Source organism: Acomys minous (genome assembly GCF_964271855.1).
Source record: "Acomys minous genome assembly, chromosome: 13".
Classification (NCBI taxonomy): Eukaryota; Metazoa; Chordata; class Mammalia; order Rodentia; family Muridae; genus Acomys; species Acomys minous.
This window is the reverse complement of record NC_140495.1, coordinates 56772496-56798243: the sequence shown is the minus strand read 5'-3', so window position 1 is coordinate 56798243 and position 25748 is coordinate 56772496. Positions and strand designations below refer to the sequence as shown.

General features: G+C 40.2%; 1 protein-coding gene across 6 annotated transcripts in view; it reads right to left on the bottom strand.

Moving 5' to 3' along the window:
* The window catches only part of TSGA10 (testis specific 10), a 96516-nt gene that overhangs the window by 29578 nt on the left and 41190 nt on the right, over positions 1–25748 (bottom strand). For all 6 annotated transcript variants that reach the window (XR_014773696.1, XR_014773697.1, XR_014773698.1 and 3 more), the window contains 4 exons: positions 13710–13825; positions 10111–10265; positions 5675–5730; positions 1672–1840 (listed from right to left, as the gene is read on the bottom strand). Coding sequence is in view for 2 of the 6 variants with exons in the window: in XM_084753261.1 (XP_084609387.1) it covers positions 1672–1840; positions 5675–5730; positions 10111–10265; positions 13710–13825 (496 nt within the window). In the remaining 4 variants the exon portion in view is untranslated. The remainder of the gene's footprint in view (positions 1–1671; positions 1841–5674; positions 5731–10110; positions 10266–13709; positions 13826–25748) is intronic.

The window sequence follows — 25748 nt, the reverse complement described above, 5'->3', positions numbered from 1 at the left end:
TTTAGAAGAGTTCTGTGATGAACATACATTTCTGTTGAAAGGCATGATGTTAAAAAAGATAAACCTCTCTAAGGTCTCCATTCTCCATGCTTTCTATGGTGCTGTTTCTTAGCCTGTGGTGTAAAGAAGTACCCCTCTTACATGACTTAAGGGGAGAAGAAAACTACCTTGGAACATATGTAAACTCTTGTGATGATAGTGTTCTTCTGATGACCAATCATGAATATGCAGTTGAAGGAGGCAGAGAAATTTACATGGTCAGATATAAGTGGCATCCTGGACACTACAGTAAATGCTTCATTTATCACCCATTTCTACAGATTATTAGATTCTTAGGATTTAAAATGCACTATAATACAGCCTAGCAGTGAGAGCCAACCCCATGTGAGTCTTAAATAACTGGTTCTATTGCCTCCTCAAATAGAAGAGGCATGATGTTAAGTAGCACAGTTTCCATTCCACCTACATTTAAAAGGTGTATGTAAAAGCAGTGTGGCGACTTAATGAAAACGGACCCCTTAGGATCAAGTATTTGAATGCTTGGTTCCACCCCCCACCCCCCATTAATGAAACTGTTTGGGAGAAGCTAGGAGCTGCGGCCTTGTTGGAGGAGGGGTGTCAGTGGGGATGAGCATTTAGGTTTCAAAATCCCATGCCAGATCCAGTCTCTTTTTCTCTCTGCCTGCTGCCTGTGGATCAGGATGTAAGCTCTAGCTGCTGCTCCAGGACCATGCCTGGCTGCTGGAGTCACACTCTTTGCCATGATGATCATGGACTAATCTCTGAAACTGTGAGCAAGCCCACAATTAAATACTTCCTTTTATGAGTTAGTTGCCTTGGTCGTGGTGTTTCATCACAGCAATAGAAAGTAAATAACAGTATTAATAATTTGAATTGTATTAAATAAGCAGAAATATATGTTAAATGTCAATAGTAGCTGTTATTTCACCTATCCCAGAATGACCTCAAACTTATGTGTACCCAAGGACGACCTTGAGCTTCTGGTCCTGCTTCTGCCTCTTGCCTGCTGGGACCAGCAGCATCTAGCACCATACCAGATTTGTATGGTTTAGGTCTCAGACTCAGGCATTCACACCTGCTTGACAAGCACCTGAGGAGATATATTATCAGTTGTTTTTGTTCGTTTGTTTGTTTGTTCAAAAATAGAATGTTTTAACCTTCAATTTAAATACTGTTATTATAGCTGAAGATTGTCAGAATGAAATGTATTGGCTTGCAGAATAAAACTAGAATTTCCCTTTTAAAAAGTATCATAGTGCTAAAAAGGTCCCCCAAAAATGTACGGTAGTCCATACATAATATTTAAACACGGTAATATGTAGTATCTTATAAATATGCCCCTGATTTAAATTTTCTCATAGTTTTTAATTCTTGTTTGTTTTGGTTATTCAAATACTTACCCTTTGGTATGGAAGTTTTTCTAAGGTTTAAAACAAATCCATTATATTCCCATTCCTTTCTCTTTAATATCTAATATTTTATGTCTGAGAATTTCATCTAGAAATTATATGACATAATCTGTTATGAAAGTAAAAAACAAGAGTGTTGCTAGTTGCAGTGTCTGAGCTTTTCTACAAAATGAAATGAGGGCTGTGCCTCAGAAGAAATAATAGTTTTTCTTTGAATAAAAGATTCTGGGAAAAAGTATACCTGGTTTTCTTGTTTGGTTTTGCTAAACTGTTCCTGAAGAGTGTCACTCTCATGAGCCAAGATGTCTCTTTCCCTGGCAATCTGACCCAGCTCATCATTTGTCTCATCCAACTGCCGGCGCATTCTGGAAATATCTTGTTCGCACATAATTAGGGCTTCAGTAGACTGTCTATTCCACAAATCAAATAGTACATAAGAAGAGATATTTTACTGAAATAGAATAACAAATTCTCACAAGATAGAAGATGGACAATTAGAATGAAAACCACTGCAGAGGTTGAAAACGTTTACATTTAAAGGAACAAACCCTGCAAAGACCACATTTCCAGTTTCTCTAGCAGTCCCACCACTTCAGTATGAAAAGCATGCTCTATAGAGCCAGCTGCATCTCAAAACGTCCAACACGTATAGGAAGGCCTTCACCACACCTCCAGCTATTATGGCTGACTCTCCTCGGCAGTCCTCTTCCTCTGCAACCTTAAAAGTTGTTTTTCGGGGTACATGGCCCATTATTCTCCCTCCAGTCCTACTCCTCCAGAGTATGCCCTGTCCTGTCCATGACTCCTGCAAGTCTTAATTTTCAACTTGACAGGGTTTTAAACAATAGGAGACACATGGTCCCCGTGTCTGTGAGAGTGGCTCAAGAGAGAACGAGTTGATTGCTTAAGACTCACTCTCAAAGTGGACAACACTGTCCAACTGGCTTTCTGAGGGGAAGCAGTGTCACCTGAAGGAAGGTCGTGCACACACTACCTGCACTTCTAAGTGTGCTTTCATGCTTACTGCCTCCTTCCTCGACTGCTATCACACTTGCTTCTTTGGCCTTCCATCTAATACAAGCTACAGGAGCTCAAGGTCCCCAGCCAATCTGGAACAGCTGAGGCATCCTGTTTCTTGAGATGAGCAGCCACCAAGTTCCATGCCCTTCTGGTAAACATACTGGCACTGCTGGAATACCTAGCTCCAAGCCTGTAAGGCAGTTCCCTTTTAACATACATACATACATACATTTTATTGGTTGTGTTCCCCAAAGAACTCTGCCTAATAAAGACTTTGCTGTCAGAAGTGAGTGTAAAGCAATAGAAATATGAGCATGAATTTCTTTAATGAATTTGATGATACCTGGATCTGGCTCTTACCATGTTGCATTACTTACATCAGAGAAAGGTCAGTACTTAGTCCTACTGAACAGGTACTTATTCTGGTTATAGATTTACTTTTCCTCCACATAATGCTTACAAAATGGCTCATCCTATGCCATGGTATTACACAGCAATTCTTCTGACCAGGGAACTTATTTCACAGCCAAATAAATCCAAGAGTGGGTTTATGCTCAGGGAATCCACTGGTCTTAGCTTGTTCCCAACCATCTCAAAGCAGTTGACTTGACAGAACAGTGAAATAGCCTTTAAAGATGGAGTTACAGAACCAAATATGTGGCAATAACCCAGAGGGCTAGGGCAGAGTTTTCCAGAAGGCTGTATCTGTTCTGAATCAATGCCCAATATATGGTTCTATTTCCCTCCAGCCAGTACTCATGGTCCAAGAATTAAGAAATACAAATGAGAATGGCAGCGCTCTCCATCATCCCTGATGATGCACTAGAAGAACGTTTACTTACTATTTCCACAACAACTATGCTTTGTTGTCCTACAAGCTTTGGTTCTAGAGAGGAAAGAGTGTTTAAAAAAGAAGGTGCAAGAACCATTTCACTGGTCTGAAAGCTAAAGCATCCCCCTGGTCACTTGGGGTTCCTGAGTCAAAATGCTATGGACAGAATTAAAGTATTAGGAGTGATTGATCCCAGGGGTGGGGTGGGGTGGGGAAGATTAATAGTATCCCACAATGGAGGAAAGAAACAACATGTTCTGAAATGCAGTCCTTCAGTGCATCTCCTAGTGTTACAATACCCTTTGATTAAGGGAAAGGGAAAGAAACTACAACTTAACCTAGGGAGGATGATAAAAAACTGTAGATCCTTCAGGAGTGAAGGTGTGGGTCATGCCTTCTATATAAAGAACCCCAATTTACTAAGGTTTGTTTGTTTTTTTGTTTGGTTGCTTGGGTTTTGTTTGTTTGTTTGGTTTGGTTTTTCAAGACAGGGATTCTCTGTGTAGCCTTGGCTGTTCTGGACTCACTTTGTAGACCAACCAGGCCTTGAACTCACAGCGATCCACCTGCTTCTGCCTCCCGAGTGCTGGGATTAAAGGCATGCATCACCACTGCCCAGCTAGATTTGTTTTTCTTAAGGCAAAGGAAATGTGGAAGGAGTCGTACATTATCAGCTACAGCCACATTACCAGTTATATATTAACTAGGGTTCTGATTGTCACCAATATTTCCTGGTTGTGTGAGTACATACACATGTGTGCATATGTACACGTGTGTACATTTATACATATTAATCAGATTTCTGTGGTTTTCTTTCCTGTCTTATATATGCTTTAGCATGTAATACATGCTTTCAGAACTTAAGTACCATTATATCTATATTATGAAACATAATTCATAAATTATCAAGGCAGTAAGTATTCCTCAAGGGACTTTGCCATCTTTTTGGAGGAAGAATTAGTGTGTTTTCAGTTGGACACAGGATAGTTATTTCACATCACCTGGACTTATGATCTTGTTACAGTATTCATTCATAAATTAAGAAAGACATTGGGTGCGACTGTCAAGTTGTTAAGGAGTAGAGCTCTTACAACCAGTCTTATCAACTTGATGACACTTAACACCCCAGGAAACACACCTCTGGAAATGTCTGTGATGGTGTTTCTGGAGAAGCTTAACTACCTGGGAAGACCCATCCTCAAAGTGGGCAGCACTCTCTGAATGGCTCTTCCAGGAAAAAGCAGTGTTGTCTGGCCCTGCCCTTCTTCTTGAATGTAGGCAATTATGGCAGCTGTGACTGTCATCAGACGTCAACTTCTTCAGTACTCCAGCGTAGACAGAGCACCAGCAGCTCTCCCAGGAGCTCTAGGCCCCAACTCTAGTTCAGGATGCTGAGGCATCCAGCTGTGTGGCCTGGGTAGCTGTGGAGCTCTCTGCTCCTACAGCATGCAGACAGCCATGATGGAGTACTCAGCCGCTATTTGGTCTGGTCCTCTAGAGAACCTAACACAGTTCCCGGCCCCATGCAGCCCATGGAACCACTGTGTCCAGGGTTAGCTCCCCTGCTAACACCGCGTACTCATGCTTCCTGGACATATCTGCAACATGGTCACACAGGCTTTTTAAATCCAGAGGCAAAATCATCTTTTTCTAATACTCCTCCTGTCATGTGCAATGGGGACCTGGCAGCTTGACATCTTCCTAAAATCCCTCATCATAAACAGTTCATTCCTTCTGTTTCCCCTTATCTTTTCTAAAGCCCAATTTACCATTTCTTCCTCCTAGATAATTAAACAAAAAATTATCTTAGAAATTTAAAAACTTGAATGGTCTTTACTACCCAGAGGATGATAATGAAGACTCATCTGTGTAGTGCAATGGCCTCTTTACATGTTTGGCTTCTCCTTCCTTCACTTCTTTTTTCCCAAGATTTACTTAATGTCCCGTGTATGCATGTCTTGTATGTATGTGTGTATATGCACCACATGTGTGCCTGCTGTAGAGCAGAAGAGTGTGGGATTCCTCGGACCACCCCGTGAGTGCTGGGAACTGAACTTGGGTCCTCTGCAAGAGCAGGATGTGCTCTTAACAGCAGAGCCATCTCTCCAGCCCTCCTCCACTTCTCTTATACTTGAGGGCCCAAATATACTCACCTACTTGTAGTTCAAGGAGCGTTTGAACACAAACTGTGGTCCTTTACTATCATTTCTGCTTTGGAAGCCCTTCGCTTTATTTCACCTGATGAATACCATCTTCTCCTTTATTCCCTGAGCCAACCTACACCTCTGTTGGGCCTCAGAGGAAGTATCTGACACATAACACAAGCCCTTTGTATCACACATAAAAAGTACTTTGCCTCCAGTAAATGCTCAAATGTTTTTAAATGATTTACCTTGATGCCTGTTCCATCTCAGCAATGATATTCTTCATGCCTGAAATGGTCTTTTCCTTAAAATTAATACAAACATTAAGTTAATGTCATTTAAAAGTTATTTCTACCAAAGCTAAATGAATAAAAATTGCCCCTCAATAATATTCATTTGCTTTTAAACATTTATGCCATATTCTTCCCCACACTTTAAAGCCTATAATCAGTGTGCATATTTGCACTCAGAAAAGTTAATATATTTATTAGATCATGTAACTAATATTGTTAAAAGATTTGTGTAATCATCCAGTTACATAAGACTTCCATAGCCACTATGGTTTGGTGATGAAATATCCTATAGTAAATGGCACTAATTTACTTCCATATGTTCCTCATGTTATAAAACTTAGAAAAGTGAATATATAACTAAATGTATTTCTTTTTAATTATTTATTTTTTAAAGTATAATATAATACAATATAATTATGTCACATCTCTTACCTTTCCTCCCTCCAGACTCTCCCATGGCTCTCTTTCAAATTCATGGACCCCTTTTTTTAAAATTAATTTTTGTCATATACATGTATGTATACAGACACACACATATATTCCTACACACAAACTTCTCAGTATGCATGTATGTTTACAGTGCTGACATCTGGTATTGGACACCCAATTGGTGTGATTTCCCCTTGTCTCAGTCCTACACACAGAACTGTAGGCAACGAAATTCATTTCTTAGAAAAAAGTAACTGAATGTATTACTTATATTAGTAATATAAACTTCAAATATCTGTCCCAGTATATTTTAAAGCTCGAGGCTGAAATGGATTTGAATATATTGCCTTTGGTGCGATGATCGCACCTTTTAAAGCTCTCAGTGACCACGCACGGTCTTCTTTTACTCATGTGCCCACTGTAGGGTGGTTTTAGCTTCTGCCCTTGATAGAATGATGAAGATTCTACACTGACAGTGTGACCAAACACACCTGGCCAGAGTACGATTAAAACAGCCATTAACAAAACACTCCATCCCCCTAAAGAACAAATTAATTGAAGAAACACACACACACACACACGTTAAAATGGAATACTTGGGGATCTGGGAAGATAGCTCACTCTGTAATCAGAGAAGGCATCAACAAACATCGAGTGCCTTGAAAGTCATTACATGATTAAGCATGGAATATACGTTATAACCCTAAACAGGGCTTTTTTTTTTTTATCAAAAGGATAAAAAAGTGAGATGCTGTAGGAACATTGTAAAATATCCAAGCCAAAAATTATTGATTAGAATCCAGTAACATATCCTTTCAGACAGTTTTTCTTTTAGTAGAACTTTAGTACCACCATTTTTTTCAAACCTACTAACAATAGAAAATTTAATATTCCTAAAAAGAAAAAGAAAGTTTAGTATTCTTTGTACAACCTGAGTATGTTCTTCTAGTGAGGGACATGCGTTCATGTGAACTGTTAAAACACAGTTATAAAAAAGAAAAACTACGCCAGGCATGGTGGCACACGCCTTTAATCCCAGCACTCAGGAGGCAGAGGCAGAGGCAGGCGGATCCCTGTGAGTTTGAAGCCAACTCACTCTACAAAGTGAATCCAGGACAGCCAGGCTACACAGAGAAACCTTGTCTCAAACAAAACAAAATAAGAAACTTTCCAATTCCAGTTTTTAATCTACAAGCTTGCTACAATTCTCTACCATTAACTGATACCAAGTAGCAAAACATTTCTTAATACTAGAATTACTGGGGCTGGAGACTTGGCTCAGTAGTAAGAGGACTTGCTGCTACTCTTGCAGAGGACCACAGCTGGATTCCCACAGCCAATGACAAGTGGCTCACAACTGCCTGTACCTCCAGTTCCAGGGGATCCTACGTATTGTTCTGGCCTCCTCAGGCACTCACACATACTTGCAACACACTCACATACAAACACACACATGAATAAAAATAAAACCTTTAAAATAAAAGCTAAAATCACCAGGGGGGAAATAGTCATATTCACTCTAATGTAGAGCTCTCCACGTTAGGGTACTTCCATGTCCTCCCATTAGACCATGGGAAGTCTTGCTTTCTACTTGTGGACATTGGTTAGATCAGTTCTAAAATATCACTGCAGAGAACATTGTCTCATTTGTTTGTCTGGGGTGTTTGAGATGGAGTATATGTATCTCTAACTCGCCTGGACCTTGCTATGTACAACAAGCTGGCCTTGAGCTCACAGAGATGGTCCTGCCTCTGCCTCTCCAGGTTTACTGGGATGTACCACGATGCCTGGCCATCACTCTTAGCTCCCTAATGCTGCTTACACACTATTTTCCATTCTGAGGATGAACATCTCATAAAATCTTAAAGTTTTTGATTTTGAAATGGACTTGTATCTTAGTCTTCCTCATAAAGGAAACACAACACAATTCACACTTTAAGAGGAATTTGAAAGAGTGCACATTGCATGAAAAAAAGTATTCTGAAAGAAGAAAAAGTCATTTCTAAATGTCAAGTGTTTTAAAAGGATATCGTGCTTATTGTCTTGAATATAAGGATGCCTAAGAAATCATAAATTTGTAAAAGATCATTTTTCAGCAAGCAAGCACACACATGCACACACCATTTCCTTACATGACTTCAACTGTGCTCATTATTCCAAATCTATTCATTTCAATTTTCTCTCCAAACCTAAAATTCCAGCAGCTTATGACTAGTAATTTACATGTCACGAAGACAATTCCAACTCCGCTGGGGAATGAGGAACCTTCCCAGGCATGCTGTTTCGTGTGCAGGACTACTGATGAGGCAGGAAGCGTGTCTCAGCCCTGCGTCCTTAACAGAGCTGTTTCTCTCATGCCCCCTAAGACAGGCCTCACCACTGTACTCTTTACTAGTCCTTCTCGCTGCTCTCAGTCCCTTACACTCCATCTTTTATGCAGATTTATAATTGCCAGAATATTCATTCTGAAAAGAGAGCCTGCTGCAACCTTTCACTCACATTATCACATCGTTAAGAGTCCAGTCAGCATCTCATGTGTCTTCATGATTGTTTCTCTGTCCTTACGTAGCTCCTTGCAGCCTATGCTCTGACCATAAACTATTTACAACTGCCCTGAAATTCTCCCACGAGAGGCAGTGGACACTAGTGTAAGCTATGCTGCTTGTCTGTCGCCTTTCCACCGTCTTCTTCCCTTAAGTCCTTCTCTGGCATTTCTAGTCATGTTTTATGAAATCTTAGCCATGTCCTCCCTGGAAGACTTCCTGGATCCTTTTCCTCCCCTGGCCCAACTCCCAGGCTGAATCAAACATGCTTCTGCCAAACTCCAGTTAACACAGGGCGCCTGCGCGCTATGGTGCTTACCTGTCCTGTAGTAACAAAATCTTATTCTCTCAGTCTATGGCCCCCAACCACCCTCAGTTGTTTTTTATTATAACACCTAGTTCATGCCAATGAGTACTTGCTGAAAGACTGGATGGACAGATGGATGTATTAATGAATTACTTCCCTTAAAATAGAGAAAGACCTTATCCAATGATACAATCTTAAAACAAAACAAAAACACACTAGACTTGCCTTCATAATCAGTTTATGGGCTAAAAGGGCACTTTTGTATCTTTCTGTCTTTCTGGTGAAATCTTTTGTTATTGTTTAACAAGAAAAAAAAAATACATGGTTGCCCTTTCAAGTAGCTTTGTGAATGAGCAACACACGGCCCATTCTCAATGACTGACAACAGCATTAAAGCTTGTACCAAATACCTTAAATAAGCTGAGCTTGATGGTGCACACTTTAAGCCCAGCGCTTGGGAGGCAGCGGCAAACAGATCTTTGGAAGTTTGAAGCCAGCCTCGTCTACATACTGAGTTCTAGGCCAGCCAGAGCTACACAGTGAGACCCGCCTGTTTCAAAAACAGAAAACAAAAAAAATGTGTTCCTAGTTTACAACCACAAAGGCAGTTTTTGTTTTGTTTTGTTTTTGTTTTTCAAGACAGGGCTTTTCTGTGAAGCCTTGGCTGTCCTAGACTCACTTTGTAGACCAGGCTGGCCTCAAACTCACAGAGACTGGCCTGCCTCTGCCTCCCTGAGTGCTGGGATTAAAGGTGTGCGCCAACACACCTGGCTCAAAAAGACAATTTTAATGGAATGAACATATGACTTTCTCAGGCGACAGACTTAAAATGTTTTAAAAAAAAACCTACTTTGTTGTGATACTGAATAATTATCAGTGAACGTGTATCATTAATTCATGATGGAAAAGTAAGTTTAAAACATTAGTTCGTGGATTTTATGCATGTTTCCTAAAACTCACTTAAAACATTTCAGATTTTAAAGTTTTGGCTTTTTAGAAAAATCTAAGAAAATCCTACTCTTTTATTTTTAATTAAGTAACCCATTAAATTACAGTTTAATATGTAAACATCTCATTTAAGCATATTTTGTCTACCAGTTCCCAGGACATACTTTCATTGCCAAACTCTCTCCAAGGGATGCAATATTCTCAGACTTTTTATCCAAACATGCTTGTAGGCATTCCTTTTCTTTGGCCAGATCATTGAGGGTTGCACCAAGAATGCTGATTTCTTCTCGCTGTGCAATACTTTGCCTCGTAAAATTATCTAAATAATCATAAAGGTGTTGTTTTAATCAAGATAAAGTCTTTTTTCAGTTCATCAGGTTGAAATATTTTCCAACTAGTTGCCCTATGTTATCTAATCACTTAAGAGTGTCATACCCCAAATAAAATGTTTTTGTTTGTGATCACAATGGTGAATCACAAAGTTCTAAATGCTCATAATGTAAAAGCACAATAAATACCTTTGAATTATAGCAAAGGAAAGCTCTACATCACTATCTACTCAGAGTGATCTGTGGCAGAAATGAGTGAGATAGGTGGAATATCACAACACCTATGAATTTTCTCCATTAACTTCCTCTCCTCCCTAGCCTACAGTGTCTGCTGAATGTAAAGTTGACAACAAAATGTAATAAAATATTCAGTTAAATCAGCTTTAGAGTCAATTATCTCAATATTTTGATTCTTCCTTATTTTTCTAAAATTCCTAAGGAAGAGAGTCATCTGTGGTATTCTATTTGTGAGAATGCTGACAAACTGATGTCAATATTGAAGGCATAAATAACTTGTGCAAATCAGGTTTTTAAACTGTGGTCTGTCAGAACCACTTAGGAAATACACATTTGTAGGCTCTCTATGGTCCTACTAAATCAACATTTCTGATAGTGGGCACACCAACTAGTATTTTGACAAGCACACCATCCCCCATACCCCACAGTGATTCTAATGCACAGTGGGTGAGAACTGTTGGAGAGGTAGATGTTCTTGGATAACAGAATTACCTGGCATAAAGCTCCAACAAGTCTGGCTCCAATGCCAGACTTTGTTAGTCTCTAGGAGTTTCTAGAAGGAGAACGCTGGTAGACCAGACCTCTAGGAGAGTGCTGGTAGAGTTAATCTCTGCCCACAGCCCTTCCGGTACAGCGCTTGGATGGCAGTATGTAGTACTTAACATGGCAGTATGTAGTACTTAACAATGTCATGTTTTTCTGCATATATAGGCAGTAATGACCCTCGGGCAACACATGTTTTGGTGTTTTTATATCTGAAAACCAATCAATCAATCATCTAGCTATCATGGTGCTGTCAACATGACAAGCTAGCACCACTTAAGAGAGTGGCCTCTTGGCATGCCTGTATCTTGATTAGGTTAATTGATATGGAAAGACATTTCTAATTGGGGGTGGGGACATCATCTAGGCAGTAGGCTCTGGACTGTGTAAAGAGTAGAGAAGGCAAGCTGAGCAGCAAGCATGTGTCTGTCGCTTTCTTCTGACTGCAGACATACTGTGACCAGTTGCTGTAAGCACCTGTCTTGACTCTTGCCATGATGAACTGGCACTTGGAACTGTGAACTGAAATAAGCCCTTTCTCCCTAAGTCTCTTCTGTCAGAATACTTTATCACAGCAATGAAATTATAAACTACAGGTATCTATTTCTTTAGAAATCTATTAAGTCTTACCTTGAGGAAACAAAGTCCTTAGCTTCAGATCTCACTCAAACTACCATTTTCTGTTCTTGGCTACTTTTCAGTTCACTGTATTTTGTCTGTATGAATTCTTTGTTTTGTTTGTTTTTGAGACAGTCTCATCACATAACTCTAGCAGGCTTAGGATTTGTTATGTAGCCCAGACTGCCTGGAACTCAACCTCCCAAGTGCTGAGACTGTAAGCACAAACTACCATGATGGATTCTTGTTATTTTCTTTTAATTGTTTGGGCTTACAAAAAAAATCTTTTGGATAAAAGTTCCTCTGTGTGTTGATATCATCACATCTTACTCTTCTTAGAAATGCCAGATAAATTTTTGTTAGGCGAATGGAAGATGAAATTATCTCTAACATCTGGAATCCTAGAAAAAACAGCATTCTCCAGAGAAGAGCACACTGACTGACTATCCAACACAAAAGGTCTCAAGAGTCGAGCCCTGTGTTTTGCATGTGTAGGCATATGCACTCCCCAGCCTGACAGAAAGGCGCAGGCTGGCTTGACTTCACAACACCCACTGCCACTAGTGGACATTCCACGTGTAAGTGGGTCTTACTGCTTTCCTGGCTCACTTCAGGGATTCTGACTGTACCTCTTAGTGTGAAGGCGTGTGTGCGTGTGTGAGTGTGTGTGTGTGTGTATGTGTGTGTGTGTGCGAGCGCATATTTTGTCTTCTCATCCATTCCTAAACCACTGCCTCTTCCACAAATAACACTCTGAGCTTTTTTTGGTCACCGTTATGAAAACTGCCAATATGCTAAAGCTAATTGATATTTTTAGCCCCATATTATTCTATTTTTCAAAGATTCTGAGAAGAGGTCATACCCTCTGCTTTAAAACACCTTTCTTTCCAAATAGAGTCACTTCTGTGTCTTCTTCCTACTTCTTTGGTTTCTTTTTATTCTAGATTGGCTTCCCTTCTCCTGTTTTTTGGTTTGGTTTTGTTTTTCCTCCCCCTAGGTGACTTCATGATTTTAAAATACTGTTTATATATATGGTATCTTATTATACTGTCTCTGAGTATTTCTTGTCCCAATCAACAGCAACCCCACCTACCTAGTTACTCATGCTACCTAAACAACGGGAGAGTTAGGCAATTATCTTAGATTATACCACAATTACATCACACACACACATCCTCCTTTTGCCTTTCCTTCTCTAAGCCCTCACATGTAGCCCCCTTACTATATTTCAAATTCACGGCCTCTTTTTTTTTTTAACTGTTCTATGTGTGTATCTGTGTAAATATTTAAATGCAACCTGCTCAGACCTTATAATGTTACTTGTATGTATTGCTGGGAAAGACTATTTTTTTTCCTGAAAATTCCAAATACTAAAAAAAAATTTATTTTTTTTTTTTGGCTTCTCGAGAGAGTTTTCTCTGTGTAACCTTGTCAGTCCTAGAACTTGATCTGTATACCAAGCTGGCCTCAAATTCATAGAGATCTGCCTGTCTCTACCTCCTACAGTGATAAAATTAAAGTGTTAGTCAGTGGTGGGCTGACTGCCCAGTCTTAATTTCCTCTTCTTTAGTTTTCCATAATCCTGACAAAAATTTATCTGTTGCTTCAAAGGACAGTAAGATGTGATTATATCAACATAAATGAAAATTTTTATCAAAGTGATTTTGTAAACTCAAACACTGTTATAGACTGAACAAATATGTGAATGTTTTCTACCCAAAGTGGAAATACATATACAATTCCTCTCAATAGCTCTGAGTAAGCTGCAACATTATACAAATAGTATCAGATTATAAGTAATTATCAGAAAGAAAAAGGAGCTGTAGCTTTAACTACCTCTTTACTTACAAACTTCAAGCCATAACTTAAACCTAACGGCCTCTCCTTAAGTGTATATATATACACACACACATATATATATGTGTGTGTGTATATATATATGTATATATATGTATGTATTAGAACTAAAGAAAAGAAAAATGTATACTTCTACCAAACTTAAGAAATATAAAAGGCAATAAAAGAAAAAAACTTACCAACTTTTTCATCCAAGCACATAATTTTCTCCTGAGTAAGCTGTAGCTCATATTTTTTCTTAGCAAGATGTCGCTGAGTATCAGAAAGATCTTTTTCTGTATTTTCATATAAAAGTCTGCAAATATTTTAATAATAAAAACTAATTCTGGAATTTTTATGTTTTAGTATAGTTAAATCTAAAAGCTTTTTTTATGAAAAAAATTTTATTAAAATTAAAAGTGAAACATCTTTTTAACAAAAGGAGAAAAATTACTTTTTAGGAACTGCTTACTGAAATTTGAAACAGAAAACAAAAAATAAAAATAAAAAATTGTACACAGTTTCATGTTTTATACTTTAAAAACTAAAATACCATTTTATAAAACTATCTCTGCTATTTAAATCTAAAAGCTTTTAAGGACACTAATATATGTTTTCACTTTTAATACTGTCATTATTTAAAAACCACAGTACAGAAAATTAACTAAGTAAGGAGCTAGAAAGATAGCACAGTCGGTAAAATGCCTGCTGTGCAAACATGAGGACCTGAGTTCAGAACCACAGTACTCAAATGATAGGCTGGCCTAGAAGCATGCATTTGTCATTCCAGCGCTGGGGTGGGAGAGGGCAGGGAAGACAGGTGCCTGCCCAAACTGCAAGCTCAAGGGCAGGGAAGACAGGTGCCTGCCCAAACTGCAAGCTCAAGGGCAGGGAAAAGACAGGTGCCTACCCAAACTGCAAGCTCAAGGGCAGGGAAAAGACAGGTGCCTACCCAAACTGCAAGCTCAAGGGCAGGGAAAAGACAGGTGCCTACCCAAACTGCAAGCTCAAGGGCAGGGAAAAGACAGGTGCCTACCCAAACTGCAAGCTCAAGGGCAGGGAAAAGACAGGTGCCTACCCAAACTGCAAGCTCAAGGGCAGGGAAGACAGGTGCCTGCCCAAACAGCAAGCTCAAGGGCAGGGAAAAGACAGGTGCCTGCCCAAACAGCAAGCTCAAGGGCAGGGAAAAGACAAGTGCCTGCCCAAACTGCAAGCTCAAGGGCAGGGAAAAGACAGGTGCCTACCCAAACTGCAAGCTCAAGGGCAGGGAAGACAGGTGCCTGCCCAAACAGCAAGCTCAAGGGCAGGGAAGACAGGTGCCTACCCAAACTGCAAGCTCAAGGGCAGGGAAGACAGGTGCCTGCCCAAACAGCAAGCTCAAGGGCAGGGAAGACAGGTGCCTGCCCAAACAGCAAGCTCAAGGGCAGGGAAGACAGGTGCCTATCCAAACTGCAAGCTCAAGGGCAGGGAAGACAGGTGCCTGCCCAAACAGCAAGCTCAAGGGCAGGGAAGACAGGTGCCTGCCCAAACAGCAAGCTCAAGGGCAGGGAAGACAGGTGCCTACTCAAACAGCAAGCTCAAGATTCAGAAAGAGAATGACTGGAACTCAAAAATAGATGGAGAGCAACAGAGGAGGACTCCCAGTGTTGACCTCTCCCCCCCCCCTCTCTCTCTCTCTCACATACACACACACACAGAGACACACACACACACACACAGAGACACACACACACACACAGAGTGAGGTTTCTTGCTTTGTTGTGTTTTGCTATACACATTTTATAGTTATCATACTATATAGTTAAATTGAATCACATTTACTTATACTTAATATTTAGTATCTTAATTTAAGTCTTCTACTGCAGCTCTCCAGATCATGATTTTTCTGGCTGGAAGTATCACATGAGTAATAATCACTTACTTTTTTTCCTTGCTATTAGACTTTTAAGTTTACTTTGGGTTTTCACTTTTATAATTATCTTTCTTATGAACAGCACTTACTCTACAAACATTTACTGTCTGGAATTGTCTAAATACTAGGTGTCAAGGAAGCAATGGCATTGTCCATACCCTCAGGAAGTACACAGTCCACAAGTAAGTAAACAGACTTCCATTTCTAGAAATATGAAAGTCCTTTCACCAAAACCACACTTAAGCATTTAAAGATAATGTGGGAAGTGCAGGCATAAGGTTATTGTGTAATTCAAACGCTGATTTCTGTACCCCCTCCATATGTGGCTGCAACCCTTGTTCTAAGAATCTCCTGTCTCAATGTTGTGTAAATACTGCTCCCCAATTGTCCCAATAAGACAATAAAGCAGTTTACAGCCAATCTCAGAGCAGGAGAGAGAATAGGACTAGACTTCCTGCTAGCCAGGGGAGGAGGAGTTAAAAGAGGAAGTAGGGGAGTGAAACATGGGAGATATCCAGGAGAGACCAGGATAGAGAGCTAGAACAGGAAAAGCTACACAGTGCAAAAATATCTGGGATGTATGCTGGGAGGAAGCCAAATTAGCTTAGAGGGTTTAGAATAGATTAATAACTGCTCAGTTATTGTGCTGTGGAACTTATTAAAATAATATAACGGAGTCTCAATTATTTGTGTGATAGTGGGCTAAGAGAAAAAAGGAGAAACACAGTTTTATAAAAATAACTTTAACAGTGAAGCCACTCTATTTGTTTGTTTGGTTGGTTTGGTTTTATGAGACATGGTTTCTTGATGTAGTTTGGGCTGTCCTGGAACTTGCTCTGTGGACTAGGCTGGCCTCAAACTCAGAGATTCAGCTGCCTCTGCCCTGTGTGCTGGGATTAAAGGTATGCACCATCAGTCCCTAGAAAAAGTGCTTTAAGTGTAGGACAATGTGTAATGATTTATAAGGGATGTCTACTACTGCATAATGAAAGCCATAAAACTTACACTAGTCATAGTTGGGTTTGTCTGTCTCAGTAGCCTCAAAAAGAAAAAGATGCCACAGATAGCTTTATCACAAAAAACAGACTAACATAGCCCACATAAGGCCAATGACCTATGCCACTACTGGAAGATCAGCCAACAGTACCTGTCAGTTGTTAAAAGCTTGGAGAATTCTTCCTGATAAAAATCTTAGTAATAAAAGAAAATAAAAGTCAAAGTTGGTTCCAAGTTGGATACATAAACTCGTGACACTGGCAAAACTTCTCAGGAGACAACACTTTCAATCTAGGCTAAAACTAATGCTCTGAAATAGCCCTGCTGAAAATGATCCCCTTTTCAAATCACAAATTATATTAGAAAACAATAAAAATTTAATAATAGCTTATAACTGAATTAGATACCCTCAAATTTCAGAGTACAGCACTATCGAACAGACATTAAAATAGAACACAAAATTCAAATGAAAAACAACAGCTTTTTAAGACTTAATCATAAAATTAACATAAAAACTTTACCAGCAACAACAACAAAGTTCAATGGACAAGTTAACAGATAAAGCTAAAGAGACAAGTAGCAAAATGGAGCAAACAGATGAGGGAAAATCACCTTTATCAAGAACACCAAGTAAGATGGTGGGAAACTGAGAGAGGAAGAGACATATGATGGAAATGAGAAGGCCTGGGATTTACCAAATCAAAATGGAAGGATAAGAATAAAGGCAATGTTCAAAGGAATGATGGCTAATAAAAGATGAAACCCTAGAACAAGGAGGCATCGATCCGAGTCTATTACGGTAATTCTAAGTGTATAAAGGTAAAAGAACTTCAAAGAAATGAAATGAAGGTTGGGGTAGATTAACCAAATCTAGGATATACAAGTATTATGAAAATACACTTGAAAGTGAGCTAACTAACTAAGAATATAACAACTGGGGCTGCAGAGGTAGAAACACTTGTTGGTCCTGCAGAGGACAACAATTCAGTCCCCAGCACCTAAAACTGGTTCACATCCATCTATAATTCCCGTTCCAGAGACCTGATGCCCTTTTTGACCTCCTCTGTCACCAGATACACATGTGGTACATGTGCATAAATGCAGACAAAACACTCACAAACATAAAGAAATACCAATTTTTAAAAAAGAGTATCACAACAACAACAACAAAAATAAGCTTGAACAGGTATCTTGTATGCTCTAGAACAGACATGCTCTAGAAGACATGGGTTATTAAATGAAAATCTGTGTTAGGCATGGGACACCTCCTCATGAATTATTTGTCAGAGATACCCCAGAGCAGTGGGCCTCAACCTTTCTAATGCTTGGACTCTTTAATACAGTTCTTCATGTTGTAGCGACCCCAACCTTAAATTGTTTTTGTTGCTACTTCAAAACTGTACTTTTGCAACTGCTATGAATTGTAATGTAAATATGTTATTTCCGATGGTCTTAGGTGACCCCTGTGAAGGAGTCATGACCCACAGGTTGAGAATCACTGCCCCAGAGACACCCAAAACAATATAGGTGGTTGCCATTGCTGTTTTGGTTGACCACCATAACTAGGCACGAAGACCCTATTGCTGAAGATACCAAATAAATTTTCTCCCTGCTGGCTTAGCTTCCACAGTGCTGAAAGGTGCTATGTAGGCTTCCAGGGGAGTAGAGGAATGACATGACAGTCTTACACAGGTTAAAACTCTGACCTGCCAGGCAAGATGACACAATGGTACAATAGTGACAAGGTTGTTTGTGGGGGTAATCAACTGTTGTTGTGACTGGATTGCTCCACAGAGGGGATTCCATGCTTGGTACTGTACTCACGTATTCTGGTTTTATCCATAGGTTTGAACTGTTCTCAAGCTTGGGAAAGAAGCTTCTTACTGCAATAGGTAGTAGTTAATGCAAAGACTCCTATCTGTTCAAAGTGTTGAGAATAAGTGCTCAGGGAGCACCACGGAAGAGGAGGCAGGGAGAATGTAAAAGCCAGAGGGTGGAGGGGAGTGCTACAAAATGTTATCCTCAGGACATAAGATGAGTGTTGGACATACAGACTCTCAACAACTATGCTTACCCGCACAAGGTCAAGGTAGTTAAAAATTCCAGCATGGAGGGAGGAGGGGCTTCCAAGGCCAGACTCCTAGCCAAGGATCTACTAGTAGTTGACTGCTGATATGAGACAGAGAGTTACTTTTTTTCAAGCAGTGGTCATTGGTAGCTTGTCCATGCCCCTAGTGGATAACCCCACAGCCATGTGCAAATGCAAATGGGCAGTGTGTGTGTGTGTGTGTGTGTTGTGTGTGTGTGTGTTTATGTGTGTACTATATTTATGTATGTGTGTATATATGTTTGTATATATAGAGGATTTGTGTGTGTGTGTGTGTGTGTGTGTGTGTGTGTGTGTGTATGTGTGTATGACTTGAAACGTGAAGGGAAATATACTGGGGAGAAAGGAGAAGAGTTAGAGGAAGAGAGTGGAGAATAGATAAGATTAATATGTATTGGATGTGTCTATATAATTTTCAGGTAAAAAAAGAACTAGAGAGGCATATTTTTATACTTTACTCAAAGTGTTAAATGTGACAAATAATACCTAATTACTAAAAATGCTATACAGACAGTAAAAAATCACACACACACACACACACACACACACACACTGAAGAAATGAAAAGAGAGGGAAGAAACAAAAAAGTAAATAAATAAACCAGGCACAGTGGCACATGCCTGTAATCCCACCACTCAGGAGGCAGAGACAGGTGGATCTCTGTGAGTTTGAGGCCAGCCTGGTCTACAAAGTGAGTCCAGGCCAGCCAGGGTTACACAGAGAAACTCTGTCTGGAAAACAACAACAACAATAATAAATTAAACAAATGAATCAAGCCATAATTATAATCATAGCAAATGAATATGTTTTGCCTTACTTTTACAGGCCCAGACTGAAAGCAATCAAAAATGAAAGCATCAAGCAAGATTCCTAAGAAGAGAGGCAGCCAACAGTCCTATAGAGAGATGATGGCTATAATCCACATCAATGACCAGCACGCCATGATAATCCTAAGGTGCAGTAGTGGTACACATAGCTTGGTGGTAACCACCAGCTCACTAACTGGACTTAAGACCCATTCTATAAGAGAGATTCCATGTCTGGCCCTGAAACCTAGCCAACTATTCAGTGCTAGTGAAATCATGGTTACTGGAAGAGAACCTACAGCTACTAATTTACTAAATCAGCATCATACCTAACAATTTATAAACATTTGTTCTTATACCTACACTCCACTCATCTTCAAGGAAGCTTCTCTTTAGAACAGATGGAGGCCATTACAGAAAACCACAACCAATAAAAATGCAGAGTTGTCCCAAAGATATATCTATAAAACACTCCCACGTTTAAGACTCAGGGAACATTGTAAAAGAGAAGGAAGAAAGATTGTAAGAGCCAGAGGATCAAGCTGTGAGACTGTGTCTCCTAGTAACATCAGAAACTACACCCATGAAGTCTCACCAACATGACCACCTAAATGTGAGCTAACCAACGATGCCACTAATGGACATGCCAAAGTGGACAGGGAAAGCCCATGAGACGTCAACCTTACACAAAGAGCTAAAGGCAACTGAGGCTAACTGGGAGTTGGAGAGATAGTATTCCCCCAGGGAAGAGCACATCAATTTGTTGTTCAATGCTAACTAGTCAGTGCTAAAAGCATGCCTACAAGTAACATTATACAGACTAAATAGGCTATATTGAGGGATATATATGTTTATACAAATATGCATGCAATAAGAGTTAGTGAAAAAAGGGGGTTACACAGGAAGGTTTGGAGAGAGAAAATCAAAAGGAAAATGTTATTATCCTATAATCTTCAAAAGTTAAAAAAAAAAAAAAGTACCACACTAGAAAGGAGCCTAGGATGAAAAAATGCTTCTACAAGATTCTTCTATAGGCAAGACTGTAAGGCATTTTCTTAATTAGTGACTGATGTGGGAGAGCCACCCCCTGAGGTGGTGCTCCTGGTTCCCTAAGAAAGCAGGCTGAGCAAGCCAGTAAGTAGCACCATCCATGGTCTCTCCATCAGCTCCTACTCTGTGTTCCTGCCCTGTCTGAGTTTGGCTCACAACCATCTGTAATTCCAGATCAAGGAAGTTACATCCAGAGAGCTGATACCATCTTCTGATCTCTACAGGCAGCAGATGGGCACACTGTGCACATACATACAGGCAGGCAAAACACATAAACATAAAACAAATACATATAAAAGGTCTGAAGAGTTTCATTTAATCCATCAAGAAATACAAAAGTGTAAATATGACAAAATAGATGTTATAAAAAGGAAAAAAGCTGGTTATTTCCCACATCTAGGCATATTTAAAACATTATTATATACATTAGCTATCCTTGCATTATTAAAACTATACAACCATATATTTTCTTTTATGAAAGGATCTCTATAGAACACTTGTTCCCTATACAAGAAAAAGAATAAAAATTGAGAAAATATACATAGTAATCAAAATAGACAAACTGGTAAGTCACTACTAACTAAATCAAACCTTAAAGTAGGCATTCAATGATAGGGTGGCAGTGAACGGCTATAATTGCAGCCCTCGGGAGGTGAAGGCAGGAGGATCATCCTCCACTCAGAGTACAAAGCCAACCTATGCTACATGAGACACTTTCAAGAAAAATCTATTCCAGAAATCTCATGATTCAAGTGTAAGAAAATACAACAGAGAAAATCTCCCAGGTTCTTTGGCTAAGCTACCTAATATGTTGTTTTCTCATATGCCCATTTTTGCATATTAAAAACAACTACTGAATTGGCAAGATGACCGCATTTGACCTCTAAGCACACACTGTGGCACAAGTACACATACACTAATCATCATCATCAACATCAAATATAATTTTCAAAAACCCCTCATCTATGTGCAATCTGGACAGAAGACTTCAAAACCAAGACCCTTCCAAAAGAACAGAAAGGATCTCAGAAATACCCACAAAGCTGGTTTGTGCAAAGCTACCCGGGGGGTGGAAACAATGAAGAAACTGTGCATATATAGAGGGCAGGATTGCTCAGCAGATGAAAGCCTAATGGCCTAACAGAACCTCCCGACTTTGAGGGTTTTACAACAAGCAACAACTACAAATCAAGGAACCTGGGGACAACTTGCCACAGCCTCATGGTGGAAGACAACCACAGGAGGCAGCCGTGGGGGAGGGGAAGGCCTCCAGGGGGCAGGCAAAGGAGGCGTGGCTAGGGTGCAGACCAGTGGAGTATTTCAGACAGGAGCAAGGCCAGCTGGCGCAGGGCAAGGTAAGGGGTCCGTAGCTTCAACTCTGGGGCTAGGCGATGAGCTCATCGTCTGAGCACAACCATGGAGCCCTCTAATACCCAGCCTGAGGTCAGAAAAGAGACAGCAGTGGCCTGTGGTCTCACACCACACGCACAGGGCTCCCACATCAGGCATTTACGTTACAGCCCATGACAGGAGCAAAAGCCCAGCAATGAAGTAGCAAATCATTTACTGGCTGGGAGTCAGCACAGCACGAGGGACTGTACTAAAGGGCCACAGCATTATAAAGGCTGAGAACCACTGCTCTAGAGTCTTCTATCACTGCTGTAGAGCCAAGAATTATGACGTTTCAGTGCCCTATTTGGCTCCCATGTCCTTGTATCTCTAGCTGAGTGCTTAATTTTGAGGGAACTCTGAAAATAGAGACTGGTCTGCCTGTACAGTAATCATATTCTCTGACCAAACTGGTTTCATTCCAGGAATGTAAGGATGGGTCAGTAAATGTACCAGCACATCAGCAGATTCGGGGTTAGAAATCACACGGTAACCTCAGCAAATACCGAACACGCATTTGAGAAAGGTAAACATCCCTTCATGATAAAAGCTCTGAAAAAAATTAAGAATGGAAGGAACACACATCAACATAAGAAAGGTTCTGTGACAAACCTAAAGCTATGTTACACTAAATGGGGGAAACCTGTAAGCACTGTCTCACTGCCTCTGAGACAAAGGTGTCCACTCTCTCTGCTCTTATTCAATACAGTGTTTAAAATCTTAGCTCAAGTTGTAGGAATAGAGAAAGAAAGAGCAAAATGGTTCATCCTTTGTCTTTTTCTATAACATGGATGAACTCTGAAGACATTAAAACATTATGATGAAGGAAACAAGTCAGTCATAAATACATAAGTGCTGTAAGATTCGACTTAAATGTGTTACCTAAAATAATCAACTCTCAGAAAAAGAAAGTAGATGGTAACGGTAAATAACAGGTGTTGGGGGAAGGGAGAGAAGGGACTTGCTGAATGGATATAGTTCAGTTTTCAACATGCAAGTGTACTAGAGACCAAGCAACTAGAGACCAGGGGTCAGCAAGCTGGGTGGGCATTACTCTTCCAAAGGCCCTGAGCTCATGTCAGACAGCTCACAACTGCCTGTGATTCCAGCTTCAGGGCATCTGACAACTCTGAGTTCCTCAGGCACCCCAACATATGGGGTAGTAACATAAAATGTGGTTGTGATTAATAGTATTATACATAACATGTAGAAAAGCTAAGGTGGTAATTTTGTGTAATTTTGAACACAATGAAAGAAAAATAAGGTTTTAGCATAAGTAGTTAAATTTATTCTATTGTCAACTGGCCTTGTAATTTTCTAAAAAGAAAAAAGAAAAAGTGTATCTCTCAACCGAGTGTGGTGGCTCATGCCTTTAATCCCAGCACTTGGGAGGCAGAGGCAGGTTCGAGGCTAGCCTGGTCTACAGAGTCTAGGACAGCCAAGGCTACACAAAGGGACCTTGTCTCGAAAAAAGAAAGAAAGAAAGAAAGAAAGAAAGAAAGAAAGAAAGAAAGAAAGAAAGAAAGGATAAACTGTATCTCTCAAACTCAGAAACTCCTACTGTTGCTGGACCAGTTAGCGGGGCTGCTCAGCAATCAAAAGCATGCACTGCCCTTGGACCCACTTGGCTGCCAGCCCACAGCTATCTGTAACTCTAGCTCCACGAAGCTCCGCTGTCCCTGACCTCCACAGCACCTACACTGTGTATAGATCCATATAAAGACACACAGATGCATACACATATAATTTCTTTTTTGCTTTTCTGTTTTTAAGATAGGGTTTAACTGTGTAACCCTGGCTGTCCTAGAACTCGCTCTGTAGACCAGGCTGGCCTTGAACTCACCTGCCTCTGCCTCCCAAGTGCTGGGATTAAAGGCATGCACCATCACTGCTCAGAACAAACATAATTTAAGATAAAATAAAACAAGTCTTTAAAAAAACTAGGAATGTTAGCATGTACCTTTAATCTTGGTGCATGGAATGCAATGGCAGGCAGATTTCTGAGTCCCAGACCAGCTAAGGCCATATGGTAATACTCTATCTCAAATAATTAGTTAGCTAAGCCAGTTAGCATAGGTACACAAGTGAACATATGCAAATATCAATTTACTATTTTGTGAGACTTAGAGAAAACAACCAGAAGAAAAGCATTTTTAAAATTTATTTATTTTTATTGATGTTTTCTCTGTATATCTATGTGATGGTGTTGGATCCCAGAGTTACAGTGAGCTGCCATGTGGGTGCTGGGAATTGAACCCCAGTCCACTGAGAGAGCAGTCATTGTTCTTAACCACTGAGCCATTTCTCCAGCCCCAGAAAAGAACTTTTTATTCATTTTTGTGTAGATATTTGCTGATAATTTCTAAAACTAAACTTTCTACTTCATGGGTTTTCCTTGATTTCTTCATATAGTCTTACTATTAAAAGTCACTGAGTATATACTTTCGAAGCATTTTTCACTATTGCTCATATGGAAATATTTTTACCCTGTTCTAAGATAACTTCATTCAGACCTATTGAATTGATGTTTTTTTCTATCACATAAAGCCAGGTGTAATCTCCAGGGAAACTACCAAACCCAAAAATTCTAGAATAACAGGAAACTAATAAACCAACCTATAATATGTAATAATGCATTTAAAATAGTTTCTATCCACCATTAAGTATTTTATGGTTTTTAATTTTTATTTATTCACTTTACATCCTGGTCACAGCCCCATCCCTCCTATCTACCAGTGCCACTCTCCCTCCCTCTCCCCATGCCCCTCCCCTATTCCTCAGAAAAAAAGGAGTCCCCTTCCCATCCATCCCTGTTCATCAAGCCATATCAGGACTGAGCATGGCCTCGTCCCCTGGCATGGCAAGGCAGTCCCACCAGGGGGAAGTGATGAAAAAGCTGGCAAGAGAGTCCTTCTCAGAGACGGCACCCATCCCTTACTCCCACCTCAGCTACATCTGTGTGGTGGGCTTAGGCCCGGTCCATGCAAGGTCCTTGGTTGGTGCTTCAGTCTCAGCAGGTTTCTCTGGGCCCTGGTTAGTTGGCTCTGTTGGTCTTCTTGTGGGGCTCCTGTCACCTCCAGGTCCTTTTCTCCTTCCCACCACTTTTCCACAAGACTCTTTACCTGTCACCCAATGTTTGGCTGTGAGTCTCAGCATTTGTTTCAAAGCACTGCTGGGTGGAGCCTCTCAGAAAACAACTCTGCTGAGCCGCTGTCTGCAAGCATAGCAGAGTATCATCAATAGTGTCAGGGTTTGGATCTAGCCAATGGACAGGACATTCTCCACAGTTCTGTGGAGAGCACAAACTGACTCTGACATGAACTCTGGTGCCCCATACTTGACCACCTCCCCATGGTGGGGAGGCCTGGTGACACTCAAAGAAAGACTAAGCAGACAACCAAGATAAGACTTGATAGCCTATGACCATATAGTGGGGGAAGAGGTCCCTCTTGGTCATAGACCTAGGGGAGGGAAATAGGGTGAAAGCCAGAGGAATGGGAGGATACAAGTGATGGGAGAACAATTTAGTTATAATCTGAATAAATTAAATAAATAATAATAATAATTATTATTATTATATATAAAATAAAAAACAAAAACAAACTCTTGAGGCTATATGCTAACAATAAAAACAAAAATGCAGCTGAGCATGGTGGAGCATGCCTTTAATCCCAGCACTGAGGAGGCAGAGGCACTCCCTCTCCTGTCTTCTTTTCTCTCTTCAATCACTACCTCTGTCTATTCTATTTCCCCTTGTGAGTGAGATTTAAGCATTCTCCCTCGGATCCTCCATTTTACTTGTCCTGCGTCTGTGCTTCCTGGTATGCTTATCTTGTACTATAAGGCTAAAATCCACTTATAAGTGAGCACAAACCATGTGAGTCTTTCTGGGTCTAGATTACCTCACTCAGGACAATCTTTTCTAGTTCCACCCATTTGCCTGCAAATTTCATGATTTCTTTGTTTTTAATAGCTGAAT